This window comes from Neoarius graeffei, chromosome 11 (assembly GCF_027579695.1).
Source record: "Neoarius graeffei isolate fNeoGra1 chromosome 11, fNeoGra1.pri, whole genome shotgun sequence".
NCBI lineage: Eukaryota > Metazoa > Chordata > Actinopteri > Siluriformes > Ariidae > Neoarius > Neoarius graeffei.
The window spans coordinates 43742644-43761491 of record NC_083579.1 but is presented as its reverse complement, the minus strand read 5'-3'; the positions used below and the strand labels follow the sequence as shown (position 1 = coordinate 43761491).

The following is an 18848-nucleotide window of genomic DNA, read 5'->3' as shown; positions in this document are numbered from 1 at the left end:
AGTGGCACTCCCACACCTGCTACCACTCCTCTCCCATCAGCCAGGGCTTTTTAAGAACTGTTTGGCGCTACTCCATTTGCCGGACTGTCTCTTGTAGACTTTCCTCGCCTCGCTACAGCTCATTGGTATTGTGTCTTCTTGATTCTCCCTGCCTGAATTTTTCCTTGTTTTTTGTCAAGTTTTTCTGTCCAGTTTTTTGTCCCTGTTTTTGCCCACCTGTTCTTTTGAATTGTGTCCCTTGCTACCTCTGCTTGGATTTCCCTTGTCCCTGTGTGCATCACTTTTCTTGAAGATTGTTCTGTCCTGTTTTTTGTCCCTGATCGTGTCTACCTGCTCCTCTGTGTTTTTGACCTCCTGGCCTGTTTTTTGACTACCGATTTTTGCCTGAGCCCTACTGTACCTTTGTCTTTCTTCCATCTACTTCATTAAAGAAGTTTTCTCTTTACGCTGCCTGTTTTCTGAGTCTGCTCTTGAGTCTTCACTTCACCTCAGCTCACCATTCCTGACAAACTGTCTTTCAAATGTAGTGAAGTTAAAGTCATGAGTTTCATCTCATCTCATTATCTGTAGCCGCTTTATCCTGTTCTACAGGGTCGCAGGCAAGCGGGAGCCTATCCCAGCTGACTACGGGCGAAAGGCGGGGTACACCCTGGACAAGTCGCCAGGTCATCACAGGGCTGACACATACCGTAGACACAGACAACCATTCACACTCACATTCACACCTACGGTCAATTTAGAGTCACCAGTTAACCTAACCTGCATGTCTTTGGACTGTGGGGGAAACCGGAGCACCCGGAGGAAACCCACGCGGACACAGGGAGAACATGCAAACTCCGCACAGAAAGGCCCTCGCTGGCCACAGGGCTCAAACCCGGACCTTCTTGCTGTGAGGCAACAGTGCTAACCACTATACTACTGTGCCGCCCAAGTCATAAGTTTCCCCCAAAAAAAAATACTCAAGTAAAGTACAGATATTCAAAGTGTACTTAAGTACAGTACTCAAGTAAATGTACTTTGTTACTGTCCACCTCTGGTATGTTGCTAAAGCAGTGATGAAATTGTATCCTGTAACACATCATTCATACAATTCTCACTTTTTTTTTTTTAACTTTTTGGAAGATGTCACATCTTCCTATTAATTCTCATGAGCCTCAGAAATTTATTTGTAGAATTGTTTTTCATTGGATTTTCTGGAATAATATTCACTATTGCTATTATGATGATAGTATTAAAAACCAGTTACTTCATTGTTGCAGGGTTCCCAGATGCTAGTAAAGGAAAACATCATTATAATGCAGCAATTTTCATGCTAGCCTGCAATTGTGGAGGTGAACATTACTAATGCTGTCAAGCATCTGGATCAAGGTTATCCTTGACAGTCTTGGAGGTTTGCCGGAGCTGCTGAGTATCCCACAATGCCTGTGTTCCCTCGCCTCCTCACGCCATCTGTAATTGTAGAGGAGAGGTTTTGGAGGTGTTTTTTTTTTTTAAACTCATAATTTTCCCATTAATGCATAGAGACCTTGGCATTTTTTAAAAAGCTCTTTTGCTGCTATTTTCTGGTTTTGGTACCAAGGTTTGTACTCTCTTGTGGACTGTAAGTTGCTATTTATTATTTTTCATTATTAAAAGTTTTAGCACTGTTGTAGACTGGTGCAGTGTAGTTGAGCACAAAGGGTAACACTGACCTGTGATATGGATATGTACTAATCTGTACACTTAATACTAATTTACTGTTTCTCAGTTATGCTAGAGCTCCATGAGGTAGCCCACCTCCAGGTTTTTTCGTTCCAATAAAATTGATGATCTACATTTCACAGTACACTTATGGTGGGATTTTTCTTTCTTTCTTTTTTTTTTGAGTTATCAGTGTTGCAAAAGCAACGATTCAATACGAGGCCTGCTCTCCACAGCTAGTCATGTAATTCTTGCGTAGGTTGTTTCTTTCATTATTGTTTTTCTGGAAAATGCCACGACTGTTTCATTAGAAGTGAATGTGCTGGTATTAGACAGCCTGTGAAATATGTGCTGAATAATTTATTTTTAAGAGTTACGCTTTCACTCATAAGGTTGTAGATATAATGGCATGTTTTTGTACAAAGAGAAGAAGAAAAATTGCTGGTATTAATGAAGGGTTAGGTTTATAGTCGGTCTGGCATGCATCATTTTCCTCTCTCCAACAGCCAGCGATTAATTTCAAGTAGCCTCCTAGTGTCAAATTCCAGACATCTGCAGTGATACTTTTGGACTGAGTAACCACAGTGTGAGATGAGTGATATGGTATGTACAACCCCGATTCCAAAAAAGTTGGGACAAAGTACAAATTGTAAATAAAAACGGAATGCAATAATTTACAAATCTCAAAAACTGATATTGTATTCACAATCGAAAGTAAGACATTTTGAAATTTCATGATAGCAACACATCTCAAAAAAGTTGGGACGGGGCAATAAGAGGCTGGAAAAGTTAAAGGTACAAAAAAGGAACAGCTGGAGGACCAAATTGCAACTCATTAGGTCAATTGGCAATAGGTCATTAACATGACTGGGTATAAAAAGAGCATCTTGGAGTGGCAGCAGCTCTCAGAAGTAAAGATGGGAAGAGGATCACCAATCCCCCTAATTCTGCGCCGACAAATAGTGGAGCAATATCAGAAAGGAGTTTGACAGTGTAAAATTGCAAAGAGTTTGAACAGATCATCATCTACAGTGCATAATATCATCAAAAGATTCAGAGAATCTGGAAGAATCTCTGTGCGTAAGGGTCAAGGCCAGAAAACCATACTGGGTGTCCGTGATCTCCGGGCCCTTAGACGGCACTGCATCACATACAGGCATGCTTCTGTATTGGAAATCACAAAATGGGCTCAGGAATATTTCCAGAGAACATTATCTGTGAACACAATTCACCGTGCCATCCGCCGTTGCCAGCTAAAACTCTATAGTTCAAAGAAGAAGCCGCATCTAAACATGATCCAGAAGCGCAGACGTCTTCTCTGGGCCAAGGCTCATTTAAAATGGACTGTGGTAAAGTGGAAAACTGTTCTGTGGTCAGACGAATCAAAATTTGAAGTTCTTTATGGAAATCAGGGACGCCGTGTCATTCGGACTAAAGAGGAGAAGGACGACCCAAGTTGTTATCGGCGCTCAGTTCAGAAGCCTGCATCTCTGATGGTATGGGGTTGCATTAGTGCGTGTGGCATGGGCAGCTTGCACATCTGGAAAGACACCATCAATGCTGAAAGGTATATCCAGGTTCTAGAGCAACATATGCTCCCATCCAGACGACATCTCTTTCAGGGAAGACCTTGCATTTTCCAACATGACAATGCCAAACCACATACTGCATCAATTACAGCATCATGGCTGCATAGAAGAAGGGTCCGGGTACTGAACTGGCCAGCCTGCAGTCCAGATCTTTCACCCATAGAAAACATTTGGCGCATCATAAAACGGAAGATACGACAAAAAAGACCTAAGACAATTGAGCAACTACAATCCTACATTAGACAAGAATGGGTTAACATTCCTATCCCTAAACTTGAGCAACTTTGTCTCCTCAGTCCCCAGATGTTTACAGACTGTTGTAAAGAGAAAAGGGGATGTCTCACAGTGGTAAACATGGCCTTGTCCCAACTTTTTTGAGATTTGTTGTCATGAAATTTAAAATCACCTAATTTTCCTCTTTAAATGATAGATTTTCTCAGTTTAAACATTTGATATGTCATCTATGTTCTATTCTGAATAAAATATGGAATTTTGAAACTTCCACATCATTGCATTCCGTTTTTATTTACAATTTGTACTTTGTCCCAACTTTTTTGGAATCGGGGTTGTAGGAACCCGACACCCGTACTGTATACCCAAGGCTCTATTCTATGGAGAGTTAGTACAAAGCCATTAAAGACAAAGTGGGCAGTATAAGAGGTATTAGGATGATCTGAAATCCAACCTCAAAGCATGCAATAACCCCACTAATGCCTAGGAGATGCTCGCACTCAACTGCTCCAAGTGGCACTCAGTCAGCTTTGATGGTGTTACAAGCTTTGAACGGCACCGCATCCACCAGCTTCAGCAGCGCCAAGCAGCATGTCATGCAAGATCCAAGACATCCTGGCGATGACTTTGTTTGCCTGGACTGTCAACATGGATGTCAATCAAGAATTGAACTGATAAGCCACTGAAGAACATGTCAATCATTGCTAGTAAACTTGAGCTCAGAGAGAAAGGAGATCCGTCTGTGATAGCGGCTCAGTCCATCATCATCATCATCATGTAGGAACTAAGCTTTTTCTGAAATCTTTAAGTTTTCAACAAAATCTGCTGATTAAAAAGGAAGATTCCCACTGAAATAATTCATTCAGCTAAATCCTCTCAGTATTGCATCCATCACTGCTATAAGTTTTAGCCTGGAACATTTTGGAACTTTTTTTTTTTCCTGTCCAGAGGTATTATAGTTCCCACCAGATCCAACATTAACCAGATGTGTCTACTATACGGACTTTTCCTTATTTTCCAGCTGTATCTATAAGCCATGACTGAAAGAAGTACATTATTCTGTTGTTAAATTTGTCCGCTTTGGGGCTTGTGTTGGCAGCAGTAGTTAGGCCCAGTATTCCTAGAAAGTCATCTAAACGGAATCAGGTTTCTGAGAAACATCTTGTGTAGTAACTTGGACATTGATATGATCATGAGTTAATGATGTAATTTATGGCTGCAGTTTGCCTGGGCTGTAGTGATCATTTCGGTCGTAATATTGAAATGAGTTTTGTCTTCGTTATCAGGATTAAATAGATTACAGTGAGGTAGTTAGTGCATCAGAATTGTACTGCTCTTTGTTATAGCTTACCTCTTTCTAAATGGTATCAGGTTCAGAATGGATTATTTACACAGGGAAAAAAAGCCCCAAAGCAACTTAGTGAAATGATGTTGCATGCTTTCAGGAGCATTATTTGACACTGCCAGCTGCAGTTACAACAAGGAAAGGAATGTCTCCATTATCCAGACAGTACTTTGGGCAAGGTTTTGTGCAAATTCAAGGAAAGAAATGTATATTTTTTTCATTATGCTGCGAGATGGCAGGTTTCTGGTATTCCTGGTGATAGCAAACTGAAATTTGGACAGGAAAGTGGTACCAGATGATGTTGGGGTATCTTGCAGATGTCTGGCTTGTTCTGCAGCCCCAAGATAATTTGTCTTCCAATTATTTCCCCGTCTCGTCTTCTTCCGCTTATCTGGGGCCGGGTCGCAGAGGCAGCAGTCTGAGCATGGAAGCCCAAACTTCCCTTTCCCCAGACACCTCGGCCAGCTCCTCGGGAAGAACACCGAGGCGTTCCCAGGCCAGCCGAGAGACATAGTCCCTCCAGCGTGTCCTGGGTCTTCCCCAGGGCCTCCTCCCGGGGGGACATGCCTGGAACACCTCCCCAAGGAGGCGTCCAGGAGGCATCCGAAAGAGACGCCCGAGCCACCTCAGCTGATTCCTCTCAATGTGGAGGAGCAGCGGCTCTACCCCGAGCTCCTCCCAAGTGACTGTGCTTCTCACCCTATCTCTAAGGGAGCGCCCAGCCACCCTGCGAAGGAAACTCATTTTGGCTGCTTGTATCCGCGATCTTGTTCTTTTGGTCATTACCCAAAGCTCATGACCATAGGTGAGAGTCGGAACGTAGATCGACCGGTAAATCGAGAGCTTTGCCTTTTGGCTCAGCTCCTTCTTCACCACAACGGACCGGTAAAGCAACCACATCACTGCGGAGGCTGCACCGATCTGTCTGTCGACCTCACGCTCTATCCTTCCCTCACTCATGAACAAGATCCCGAGATACTTAAACTCCTCCACTTGAGGCAGGACTTCACCAACCTGGAGAGGGCAAGCCACCCTTTTCCGGTCGAGAACCATGGCCTCGGACTTGGAGGTGCTGATTCTCATCCCAGCCGCTTCATCCGGTCCCCTTTCTTAAAAAGAGGGACCACCACCCCAGTCTGGCACTCCAGAGGTACTGTCCCCGACCGCCACGCGATGTTGCAGAGGCGTGTCAGCCAAGACAGCCCCACAACATCCAGAGACTTGAGATACTCAGGGCGGATCTCATCCACCCCCGGTGCCTTGCCACCGAGGAGCTTGCAAACCACCTCAGTGACTTCGGCTTGGGTAATGGACGAGTCCACCTCTGAGTCATCAGCCTCCGTCTCCTCTATGGAAAACATGACGGTGGGATTGAGGAGATCCTCAAAGTATTCCTTCCACCGCCTGACAATATCCCCAGTCGAGGTCAACAGCTCCCCACCCGCACTGTAAACAGTGTTGGCAGAGTACTGCTTCCCCCTCCTGAGGCGCCGGACGGTTTGCCAGAATTTTTTTGAGGCCGACCGATAGTCCTTCTCCATGGCCTCCCCGAACTCCTCCCAGTTCTGAGTTTTTGCCTCCGCAACTGCCCGAGCGGCGGCACGCCTGGCCTGCCGATACCCGTCAGCTGCCTCAGGAGTCCTGGAGGTCAACATGGCCTGATAGGACTCCTTCTTCAGCTTGACGGCATCCCTTACTTCCGGTGTCCACCACCGGGTTCGGGGATTGCCGCCACGACAGGCACCGGAGACCTTGCGGCCACAGCCCCGAACAGCTGCGTCTACAATGGAGGTAGAGAACATGGTCCACTCAGACTCAATGTCCCCCGCCTCCCTCGGAAGCTGGGAGAAGCTCTCCTAGAGGTGGGAGTTAAAGACCTCCCCGACAGAGTGCTCGGCCAGACGTTCCCAGCAGACCCTCACCATACATTTGGGCCTGCCAGGTCTGTCCGGCTTCCTCCTCCGCCAGCAGATCCAACTCACCACCAGGTGGTGATCAGTTGACAGCTCAGCCCCTCTCTTCACCCGAGTGTCCAAGACACAGGGCCGGAGATCAGATGAAATGACAACAAAGTCGATCGTCGACTTCTGACCTAAGGTGTCCTGGTGCCACGTGCACTTATGGACACCCCTATGCTCGAACATGGTGTTTTTGTTATGGACAAACTGTGACTAGCACAGAAGTCCAATAACAAAACACCACTCGGGTTCAGATTGGGGAGGCCGTTCCTCCCAACCACGCCCCTCCAGGTGTCACTGTTGTCGCCCACATGAGCATTGAAGTCCCCCAGTAGAACAATGGGGTCCCCAGTCTGAGCACCTCTCAGTACCTCTCCCAGGGACTCCAAGAAGGCTGGATACTCTATACTGCTATTCGGCCCGTAGGCACAAACAACAGCAAGAGCCCTCTCCCCAATCCGAAGGCACAGAGAGGCGACCCTCTCGTTCACTGGGGTAAACTCCAACACATGGCGGCTGAGCTGGGGAGCTATAAGCAAGCCCACACCATCCCGTCGCTGCTCACCATGGGCGACTCCAGAGAAGTGGAGAGTCCAGCCCCTCTCGAGGAGCTGGGTTCCAGAGCCCAAGCTGTGCATGGAGGTGAGCCCGACTATCTCTAGCCAGTACCTCTCAACCTCCCACACAAGCTCAGGCTCTTTCCCCCCCAACGAGATGACATTCCATGTCCCAACAGCTAGCCACTGTGTTCGGGGATCAGGTCGTCGAGGCCCCTGCCTTCGACTGCCGCCCAATCCACACTGCACCGGCCCCCTACAGCTACCTCTGTGGGTGGTGAACCCACAGGAGGTCGGGCCCACATCACCGCTTCGGGCTGAGCCTGGCCGGGTCCCATGGGCAAAGGCCCGGCCACCAAGCGCTCGCATACGAGCCCCAACCCCAGGCCTGGCTCCAGGTTGGGGCCCCGGCTGCACCATACCGGGCGACGTCACAGTCCTTGATCGATTCTCCATAAGGGTTTTGGTGAACTGCTCTTGGTCTGGCCTGTCACCTAGGACCTGTCTGCCTTGGGAGACCCTAACAGGGGCGTAATGCCCTCGACAACATAGCTCCTAGGATCATTCAAGCACACAAACCCCTCCACCACAATAAGGTGGCAGTTCTAGGAGGGGTAATTATTTCCCCTTTCTTCTTAAATCAGCCGTGTGAGATTTGGGCACTTAAGCTTCATGCGAGTTCACAATCAGATTTAAAAAAATATATATTGCATGGTATATGATATGCTGTTACATATTACCGTATTTTCTGGACTATAAGCCGCTACTTTTTTCCTAGGTTTTGAACCATGCGGCTTATACAAAGGTGCGGCTATTCTGTGGATTTTTCTTCCACCGCTAGGGGCGCTCTAACCGGAAGTAGAATCAAAAATAAGATAGACGAAAAATCAATGCAAAGAAGAATTAGCAGATCTTTAGCAGATAGAACACGCACGACAAATTACTAACTGGTAATTATTTTCAAATCCAGCGAAGATGATTAAAGTGACTTGTGGTTTCAAACACAGGAGAAATGAAGGTAAATAAATACCGGTTATTTTCTCTTGGTTCTGTTCCGTTTTAATCAGCAAACTTGCTGCCGTGTTAAAAGGCACTGTTTGGAAAGAATCTGTTCAGGTACATACATGTACATTTACAGTACAAAATCGTTCTGTACATGCAGTAAATATCTAATTTTTCAACATGGCTATCTGCGGCTTATAGCCCGGTGCGGCTTGTATATCTTTTTTTAAATTTTTTTTTTAAAAATAGAGCGGATGCGGCTTATATACAGGTGCGCTCTATAGTCTAGAAAATACGGTATAGGTGTGATGATATCTGACTTCTGTGGAGGTAATTCTCATATCAAGGTTCTAAGCTTTTTTGGCATTCAGTACATCAGTGTATAATGAGGTCTGTTTTTCAGCTGTTCTCTTCCACTTTTTGCACATTGATGGATTTTGAGTCCTTTTCTATGAGCCAAGACATCATCCTAAGCATAGCGCATCTACCTTAAACTCTTTTTTTTTTTTTAAATGTTAATGAGAGGAACACACTCTCTTACAGTGGTGCTTGAAAGTTTGTGAACCCTTTAGAATTTTCTATATTTCTGCATAAATATGACCTAAAACATCATCAGATTTTTACACAAGTCTTTAAAGTAGATAAAGAGAACCCATTTAAACAAATGAGACAAAAGTATTATACTGCAATATTGGATCATTTTCCTCAATAAATAAATGTATTTATTGAGGAAAATGATCCAATATTGCATATCTGTGAGTGGGAAAAGTACAACCCCGATTCCAAAAAAGTTGGGACAAAGTACAAATTGTAAATAAAAACGGAATGCAATGATGTGGAAATTTCAAAATTCCATATTTTATTCAGAATAGAACATAGATGACATATCAAATGTTTAAACTGAGAAAATGTATCATTTAAAGAGACAAATTAGGCGATTTTAAATTTCATGACAACAACACATCTCAAAAGAGTTGGGACAAGGCCATGTTTACCACTGTGAGACATCCCCTTTTCTTTTTACAACAGTCTGTAAACGTCTGGGGACTGAGGAGACAAGTTGCTCAAGTTTAGGGATAGGAATGTAAACCCATTCTTGTCTAATGTAGGATTCTAGTTGCTCAACTGTCTTAGGTCTTTTTTGTCGTATCTTCCGTTTTATGATGCGCCAAATGTTTTCTATGGGTGAAAGATCTGGACTGCAGACTGGCCAGTTCAGTACCTGGACCCTTCTTCTACGCAGCCATGATGCTGTAATTGATGCAGTATGTGGTTTGTCATTGTCATGTTGGAAAATGCAAGGTCTTCCCTGAAAGAGACGTCGTCTGGATGGGAGCATATGTTGCTCTAGAACCTGGATATACCTTTCAGCATTGATGGTGTCTTTCCAGATGTGTAAGCTGCCCATGCCACACGCACTAATGCAACCCCATACCATCAGAGATGCAGGCTTCTGAACTGAGCGCTGATAACAACTTGGGTCGTCCTTCTCCTCTTTAGTCCGAATGACACGGCGTCCCTGATTTCCATAAAGAACTTCAAATTTTGATTCATCTGACCACAGAACAGTTTTCCACTTTGCCACGGTCCATTTTAAATGAGCCTTGGCCCAGAGAAGACATCTGCGCTTCTGGATCATGTTTAGATACGGCTTCTTCTTTGAACTATAGAGTTTTAGCTGGCAACGACGGATGGCACGGTGAATTGTGTTCACAGATAATGTTCTCTGGAAATATTCCTGAGCCCATTTAGTGATTTCCAATACAGAAGCATGCCTGTATGTGATGCAGTGCCGTCTAAGGGCCCGAAGATCACGGGCACCCAGTATGGTTTTCCGCCCTTGACCCTTACGCACAGAGATTCTTCCAGATTCTCTGAATCATTTGATGATATTATGCACTGTAGATGATGATATGTTCAAACTCTTTGCAATTTTACACTGTCGAACTCCTTTCTGATATTGCTCCACTATTTGTCGGCACAGAATTAGGGGGATTGGTGATCCTCTTCCCATCTTTACTTCTGAGAGCTGCTGCCACTCCAAGATGCTCTTTTTATACCCAGTCATGTTAATGACCTATTGCCAATTGACCTAATGAGTTGCAATTTGGTCCTCCAGCTGTTCCTTTTTTGTACCTTTAACTTTTCCAGCCTCTTATTGCCCCTGTCCCAACTTTTTTGAGATGTGTTGCTGTCATGAAATTTCAAATGAGCCAATATTTGGCATGAAATTTCAAAATGTCTCATTTTCGACATTTGATATGTTGTCTATGTTCTATTGTGAATACAATATCAGTTTTTGAGATTTTGTAAATTATTGCATTCCGGGTTTTTTTTACAATTTGTACTTTTTCCCAACTTTTTTGGAATTGGGGTTGTATGTGAACCTCTAGGATTAGCAGTTAATTTGAAGGTGAAATTAGAGTCAGGTGTTTTCAATCAATGGGATGACAATCAGGTGTAAGTGGGCACCCTGTTTTATTTAAAGAACAGGGATCTATCAAAGTCTGATTTTCACAACACATGTTTGTGGAAGTGTATCATGGCACGAACAAATGAGATTACTGAGGACCTCAGAAAAAGCGTTGTTGATGCTCATCAGGCTGGAAAAGGTTACAAAACCATCTCTAAAGAGTTTGGACTCCACCAATCCATAGTCAGACAGATTGTGTACTAGGGTGGTCCCGAAATGTATGGGAAATTTTTTTTTTTTTTACCAAAACATTCCGACCACCCTACCATTTTTTTATATAGGCTAAAAGAAGGCAACAAGCAAAATTTCAGAAAAATTGGTTAATATTTAGAGATGCCACACGAGGTTGCAAATCGGGTTAAGCCATTAACATTAGTTGGTGCGTAGACTGTTGCAGAGAAGATCTCAAACCCCCAAAAGGTCACAGTTCTAGAGGGAATATGCCACTTCTATGAAAAAGAAGAGGCAGGAAGAGTTTATAGACTGATAGAAGGTTAACTTTCATGCACTAAGTGGTTCTTAAACAATGAGCACTGATCGTAATATGCTGATGAAGTTGTGAATGTTTTTCTTTCTATGTTTTTCAGATGGCTAGCAACAGTAATACAAGTAGTACCGGTGGTGCAAAGCACAAAACCAGAAAGGACAATTATGTTTGTTTAATTGGTCCCACTTCCAAGGAACTGTCTGGGAGAAAGCTTCCTTCTGCTAGGGAAGTCCTTAGTGTGTTCTTTTATCTCCAAGATATCATAATACCGAAGGGTTTAGAAAATCACAGACAAGTAATAGCTATTGTTACTTTGAACACAGGAAGTTATATTACTGTATTGTTTGTATTAATATGAAACAGTTAATAAGCCACATTATTTTATATTGTGTCTTGAGTGGAAACTTTAATGGCTTTGTGGCACCTCTAAACATTGTTCAATCCTAACCAAATTTCGCACAATAACTTCTTTTAGGCAATGTAAAAAAAAAAGGTAAGGTGGTCGTAACAAAATCCTAAAAAAAAACTTTGGGACCACCCTATTGTGTACAAATGGAGGAGATTCAAGACCATTGTTACCCTCCACAGGACTGGTCGACCAACAAAGATCATTCCAAGAGCAAGGCGTGTGATAGTCGGTGAGGTCACGAAGGACCCCAGTGTAACTTCTAAACAACTGAAGTCCTCTCTCACATTGGCTAATGTTAATGTTCATGAGTCCACCATCAGGAGAACACTGAACAACAATGGTGTGCATGGCAGGGTTGCAAGGAGAAAGCCACTGCTCTCCAAAAAGAACATTGCTCCTCGTCTGCAGTTTGCTAAAGATCACGTGGACAAGCCAGAAGGCTATTGGAAAAATGTTTTGTGGACGGATGAGACCAAAATAGAACTTTTTGGTTTAAATGGGAAGTGTTGTTATGAGAAAGGAAAACACTGCATTCCAGCATAAGAAACCTTATGCCATCTGTGAAATATGGTGGTGGTAGTATCATGGTTTGGGCCTGTTTTGCTGCATCTGGGCCAGGACGGCTTGCCATCATTGATGGAACAATGAATTATACCAGCGAATTCTAAAGGAAAATGTCAGGACATCTGTCCATGAACTGAATCTCAAGAGAAGGTGGGTCATGCAGCAAGACAACGACCCTAAGCACACAAGTCGTTCTACCAAAGAATGGTTAAAGAAGAATAAAGTTAATGTTTTGGAATGGCCAAGTCAAAGTCCTGACCTTAATCCAGTCGAAATGTTGTGGAAGTACCTGAAGCGAGCAGTTCATGTGAGGAAACCCACCAACATCCCAGAGTTGAAGCTGTTCTGTACGGAGGAATGGGCTAAAATTCCTCCAAGCCGGTGTGCAGGACTGATCAACAGTTACCGGAAATGTTTAGTTGCAGTTATTGCTGCACAAGGGGGTCACACCAGATACTGAAAGCAAAGGTTCACATACTTTTGCCACTCAAAGATATGTAATATTGGATCATTTTCCTCAATAAATAAATGACCAAGTATACTATTTTTGTCTCATTTGTTTAACTGGGTTCTCTTTATCTACTTTTAGGACTTGTGTGAAAATCTGATGTTTTAGGTCATATTTATGCAGAAATATAGAAAATTCTAAAGGGTCTACAAACTTTCAAGCACCACTGTGCATGTAGTACTTTCTCTCCTTTCTCTTCTGTTGTGTGGTTGTAACAATGATTTACAAGAACACTTCAGAATAAGGTTGTTAGCCTTCCTTCCAATAAAAAAAGCTTTTCCAACAGTAATTTGCTGACTTTATAGTGTTTCACACAACATTCAGTACTGTATTAATCTAGACAGTTTGGATTTGGTTGGACAATGGTTTTGTTAGAAGAGCATCACTTCTGTCATAAATGTTCAACAGGGTGATGGATTTTTAATAAATTCATACCAGAAGTTACTAGTCACATTGTATGATTGGACGGTTAACTCAAAATACTGATTAAATTCACTTTTGTACGCATTTCTTTCTTTCATTTTATTACTACAATGTAATAAATGCTAACAATAGGCCTCAGTTATGAAGCTGGAAAGGAACAGATGCATGTATAAATCGTTAGTGTGAGCAGTTAAGGCCCGGTCCCACAATACTGATAACTATAACTACAACTATAACGATAACCAGGCCTGGAATTTCGTCATTTTAGGGGCAAGGCCACTTGGCCTTTTGTGCTGTCAATTTTTTGAGGGCACGAAGGCCAAAAGCCAGGGCACCAAGGCCATAAAATAAAACAATGATTTTAAGTTCACGCCTATAATGAATTTAATTTAAGGACTAATGACTCTTCTGAGGAAGATTGGAGTCTCAGTCAAAACTATCAAGCAGGTAAAGAAACATCTCCTACACTATTATGTCTGAAGATAAGAAAATATTGAACACATCTAAACTTATCAATCCATCACTCACTTCAAAAATTGTAAAACTTATTAAACCTATATCCTCCCATAATTTTTGTTCAATTTACACCGAATGTGCAAGAGCATCTTCAGACTGTACTACTACGCAGATTTTTGATTAATCAAAATTGAGCCTGGAGTTCATCAAAATGTTCGACTGTGAATGGAACATATGCTAGCATGCAGGCTACTGATTAACCCATAAGAGCCCAGACCGATTTCTCAATCAAGGAAAATTATTGAGGAAATAAAATGAACTAAATAGACGACAAAGAAAAAATTTCTGACCTTTTATTTTTTAAAATAGCACTTTCATGTCTCAAGATCTGAAATATTAAATTGCAAATTTGCAGAGCACTGCAACACTATTACACTGTTAACCCCAAAGTTCATTCTATGCAAACAGTTTGAGTAAATACCGCTTTTAAAGATTAGTTTTATTGCGTTACTTAAACAGTATGAGTATATGAAGAGTATATGAGACGGTCATTGGGTGTACTCATTTTTGTAATTTTAACAAACTTAAACTATCATGTTTTACCTCAGGCCACAGTGCTGCCCTGCTGTGATTGGCTCAAAACTCAAGACAAGTCTGTGCTTGTCCGCTGACAGCTACAGAGGAAGTTGCGCCATTTTCTAATTTACACAGAGCAATTTAAGGTCTTTGCACTTTTGACAGCAAGCTAATTAGCATTTGTTACCGGCTACAGTCGGTACTCGGCACGTTAAAAGTGGGTCAACGTTGTAACGACATAACATTACTGTATAAACAATGCTTATTTAATGGTAACAAACTTAAGCCCTATATGTTGAAATTCCTATCTTATTCGTTCGTTAATTTATCACACAATCTTACCTCAGTCAACTTCTTCCCCCCTTCTGTGAAAATTCAACGTTTCAGACGCGGACACAAGTGGGCGGGGGATGCGTTTGATTAAGTCTCCTGGTTGGCTGGTGATAGATTGGTGTCATTATAGCACGTCAGAGCGGTTCATGCCAGGCTAGAGTCCGATCCACCACTGATGAGTTGCCCAATAAGAATCCAGAATGTCATCAAAAGATGTATTTTTTTTCCTCAATAGACGCAGGTGATGTTAAAGCCTATTGGCAGTCATGAGGCAGACTACAAAACCGCAAAACCGCAGGGCATCAAGGCCACTGTGGCCTTACAGCAGATATTTTTTTCCAAGGGCACAAGGCCAAAATGAGAGGGCACGAGGGCCATGGCCCTCCTGAAATTCCTGCCCTGACGATAACTATAAATCGGTCCCCTGCAGTTTATGTGGTTGGTGGTCACACCAGACCAATAACGATACCTGTAGCCCAGGACTGGGTTTAAGCAGTGATGCTTTTGCTTCTTCCCGGACCTGAACCTGATCCCATAAAACATCTGACCAATCAGGTAATTGTTTACATGTGATGTTGTCTGAGCACATGCTATTTTTCTCGGGCAGCTTTGTATATCCTTGTTGCATCATGAAGTCATGGAAGGTGGATTCACAGAAAATGAAAACTATAATACAAAGCACAGATCGTTTATTCACGGATATGTGATTTTCTGTGAAATATCAATAGTAAATTAATAAACATACAAATGCAGGTAAGATATTTTAATTATGAACTTCGGCAGTCCGAGCATTTTAATTGTTTTAGACTTCTTTTTTTTTTTTTTTTAAATCTGTGATGGATCATCTGTATGAAATCCGTAACCAGTCTGTAATATACTGAAATGTCCGTGACCAATCCGTAAATTCGTGTACATGATGCATCCAGATTAAAATCCGTAACCACTCCGTATTTTGTATCCCTTTTTATTATATTTCTGTAGTCCATGACCTAACCGTATTATATCAACCACTGGAGTATGTGCATGGGTTGTTTTGAAGTCCAAGCTGTACAGTATGACCCGGAATAATGTGCCACTACTTGGGAAAAGCTTTCATGACTGTTCCTAAGTTGCTTGCATTTATTTCCCTGAGTGTCAGGACAGAGCAATATTATAGTTGGGATTATAGTTGTGGTGTGACTGCTCCAGACTAGAGCTAAATTCAGGCAGAGGTATAGTCATAGTTGTAGTTATAGGTATAGTTATAGTTATTGGTGTTGTGGGACCGGGCCCTTACACTGTAAATTTGGTGTTCATGAAGTACTTGTAAATTTAAAAAAGTTCATATCCTACTCATGCTACGGACTGTGTGTAAATTTATGCATAAGAAGACTATTTAATATAAACCTTGACTCATGCGACTTCAAATCATATAATTAGCATGGATTACTGCACTTTTATATATGGAATATACTGTCCAGTTTAACTTGTTTATTTTTATTACGTTTAAAGCATTTAGCAGACACACATATCCAGAGCGACTTAAAGAAATGCTTTGGAGTCTCTATTAAAAACACATCCTCATGCCAGTTCCCTCGGTCAGGCATTAAGAGTACCATCAAGAACATTGTGTGAAAATGAGTCATTTTATTTTATTGGCGTTTTGTTAAAGAATATGAATAAATTAAATGAGCCAGCGCATACCCATTTAATGAAGACGAATAAAACTATGGCAAAAGAAATGGCGCCGTATAAACGGAGGACGGTCCGGTCTGCCTGTGCATAGCTATATGCTGTAAGCAAATGCCTCAGCTGACAGAAAATGTAGTGCTCACTTCTTATTGTTAACAATATACGCTCACTGGCCACTTTAATAGGAACTTGTTCTTGATTCTAAGATTCCTGTTCTTGGCTGGCAAGAGTGGAACCCAATGTGCTTTTCTGCTGTTGCATGCTGAGATGCTTTTCTGCTCATCACGGTTGTAAAGAGTTGCTATGTCCTTGCTGGCAGCTCGAACCAATCTGGCCATTTTCCTCTGACCTCTCTTATCAACAAGGCATTTCCACCCACAGAACTGTCGCTCACTCAGTGTTTTTTGTTTTACGCACCATTCTGTGTAAACTTTAGAGACTGCTGTGTGTGAAAACCCCAGGAGATCAGCAGTTTGTGAAATACTCAAACCAGTCTATCTGGCACCAACACCCATACCACACACAGTGAAAGTCACAGAGATCACAATTTTTTCCCATTCTGATGTTTGCAGTGAACGTGAACTGAAGCTTTTGATTTGTATCTGCATGATTTTGTGCATCGCGCTGCTGTCAAGCGATTGGCTGATTAGATAACGGCATAAAACAGCAGGTGGATGGGTGTTCCTAATAAAGTGGCCGGTGAGTGTATATTATTAAGTTTTACTGGCAGTGTAATGAGTCAAAAAATTCCACTTCTGTTTTTCAGGCTTTACCTTGATTGATTGATTGTTTTGTGCTCAAAGCTTTCTTGAACCTTTATGGAGTTTAGTGGGCATCACTGCATGCAAATGAACTATCCCATGCACATGCTTGGTAATTTACTGATGATTGGCATTCATTCATATGCCATCAAAATCCGCGTTTCCAAAACTGTAAACCCGTTGGAAGTTTTAATTTCTCATCTCATCTCATTATCTCTAGCCGCTTTATCCTGTTCTACAGGGTCGCAGGCAAGCTGGAGCCTATCCCAACTGACTACGGGCAAAAGGCGGGGTACACCCTGGACAAGTCGCCAGGTCATCACAGGGCTGATACATAGACACAGACAACCATTCACACTCACATTCACACCTACGGTCAATTTAGAGTCACCAGTTAACCTAACCTGCATGTCTTTGGACTGTTGGGGAAACCGGAGCACCCGGAGGAAACCCACGCGGACACGGGGAGAACATGCAAACTCCGCACAGAAAGGCCCTCGCCGGCCACGGGGCTCGAACCCAAACCTTCTTGCTGTGAGGCGACAGCGCTAACCACTACACCACCGTGCCGCCAAGTTTTAATTGGTTTATATAAAGATTTACGCACAACTTTTACTAAAAGATAATGATGAAGCTCAATGTAAGAGATCTTAAGGAAATTTACTTTTCAGATTGATCTTTCTAAAGTTCTATTTTTACCTTCTAGAAGAACAAATTTTCCAAAGAGATTAATGTTAAAGAAACCGGCAGATTAAATAATAAACTACTGGTCCAAGCACCAAACTTCAAGTTATCTGGGGTCTGCAGAGACAAAAGTATCCCAGATAACTGATGGAGATTTATAAAGACAACTGCCCACTTTGTGTTAATCTGGCTACAGGTACAAATATTTGAAGCACTAAACAGATACAGATAATGATGTTGCATTTCACCCATACTGTTTTCTTCTTTACTACTTTGTAAGGAGCTTCAGTACTTTTCTTTTCTCATTCCCCTACGTGCAGGACAAACCAATGGAGATTCAGTGAAAAATACACGTCCTTGTTAGGAGGACTGCTGCTAATGGACAGCCCTTTTAGCCACCACAGCATTCCAGCACACTGCTTTTGAGAGAATAGAGGTGAAAATTTTTTGCCGAACAACAGATATTTGTATAAATACGGAGGTGATTATAGAAAATTGTGCTTGCTGATTGGTCGAGAGATTCAGACTATTTCTCGATAATCGCCTCAAGTGACTCAGCAAAATGGCGGCCAATCGCTTCGTCACCATAAGTGAGGAAGAATTAGAAATTATGCAAGAAAATGCTGTTCCTACAGTAAAAGCACTAAAGATGCCTTGAAATTAGGTCTAAAACTATTCAAAGGTAAGGTGGAATTGGGATTTATTTAATCTATTTCCAAATTATTTTATGTGACTCGGCATAGATAAGTGGCACAAGTATGTGCCATGCCGTTATTACATTTACATGCTGCTTTTGAAGTTTGAAATAAATTTTTTTAAATACGATTTTTAAAAAATAATCCCCTGCATATTTATACTAAAACAATTATCTACCTCAGGCTCAGTGAATATCAATGAATAATAAACTCGACTTAATAATAATGGCTCGGTTGTTACTCACCGATATTCACTGAGCCTGAGGCAGATAATTGTTAATTAGTACCTGACTGCGCTTTATCAGCTATTGTAAGTAAGGAGTGCCATTGAATGAGGCAGCTGGACAATCATTGAATGAATTTTTGAGTCTTTTGTTGAACAAATGGAGTTTGAGCAGATTATTGTTCTCAAATAGTGAAATCATGCGGATATATTGGCTTGAGAT

At 42.3% G+C, this 18848-nt stretch overlaps 1 protein-coding gene across 2 annotated transcripts in view; it reads left to right on the top strand.

Annotated features, from left to right (window-relative positions):
- dnajc17 (DnaJ (Hsp40) homolog, subfamily C, member 17) overlaps positions 1-18848 on the top strand; it is a 126908-nt gene that overhangs the window by 85434 nt on the left and 22626 nt on the right. Inside the window, exon 11 of one of the 2 annotated variants that reach the window (XM_060933964.1) lies at positions 1260-2500. The exons of the other annotated variant lie outside the window; for it this stretch is intronic. Coding sequence (XP_060789947.1) covers positions 1260-1316 — 57 coding nt within the window. The 3' untranslated portion in view covers positions 1317-2500. Of the gene's footprint in view, positions 1-1259; positions 2501-18848 lie in introns of those variants that run through there. 2 annotated transcript variants of the gene reach the window in all.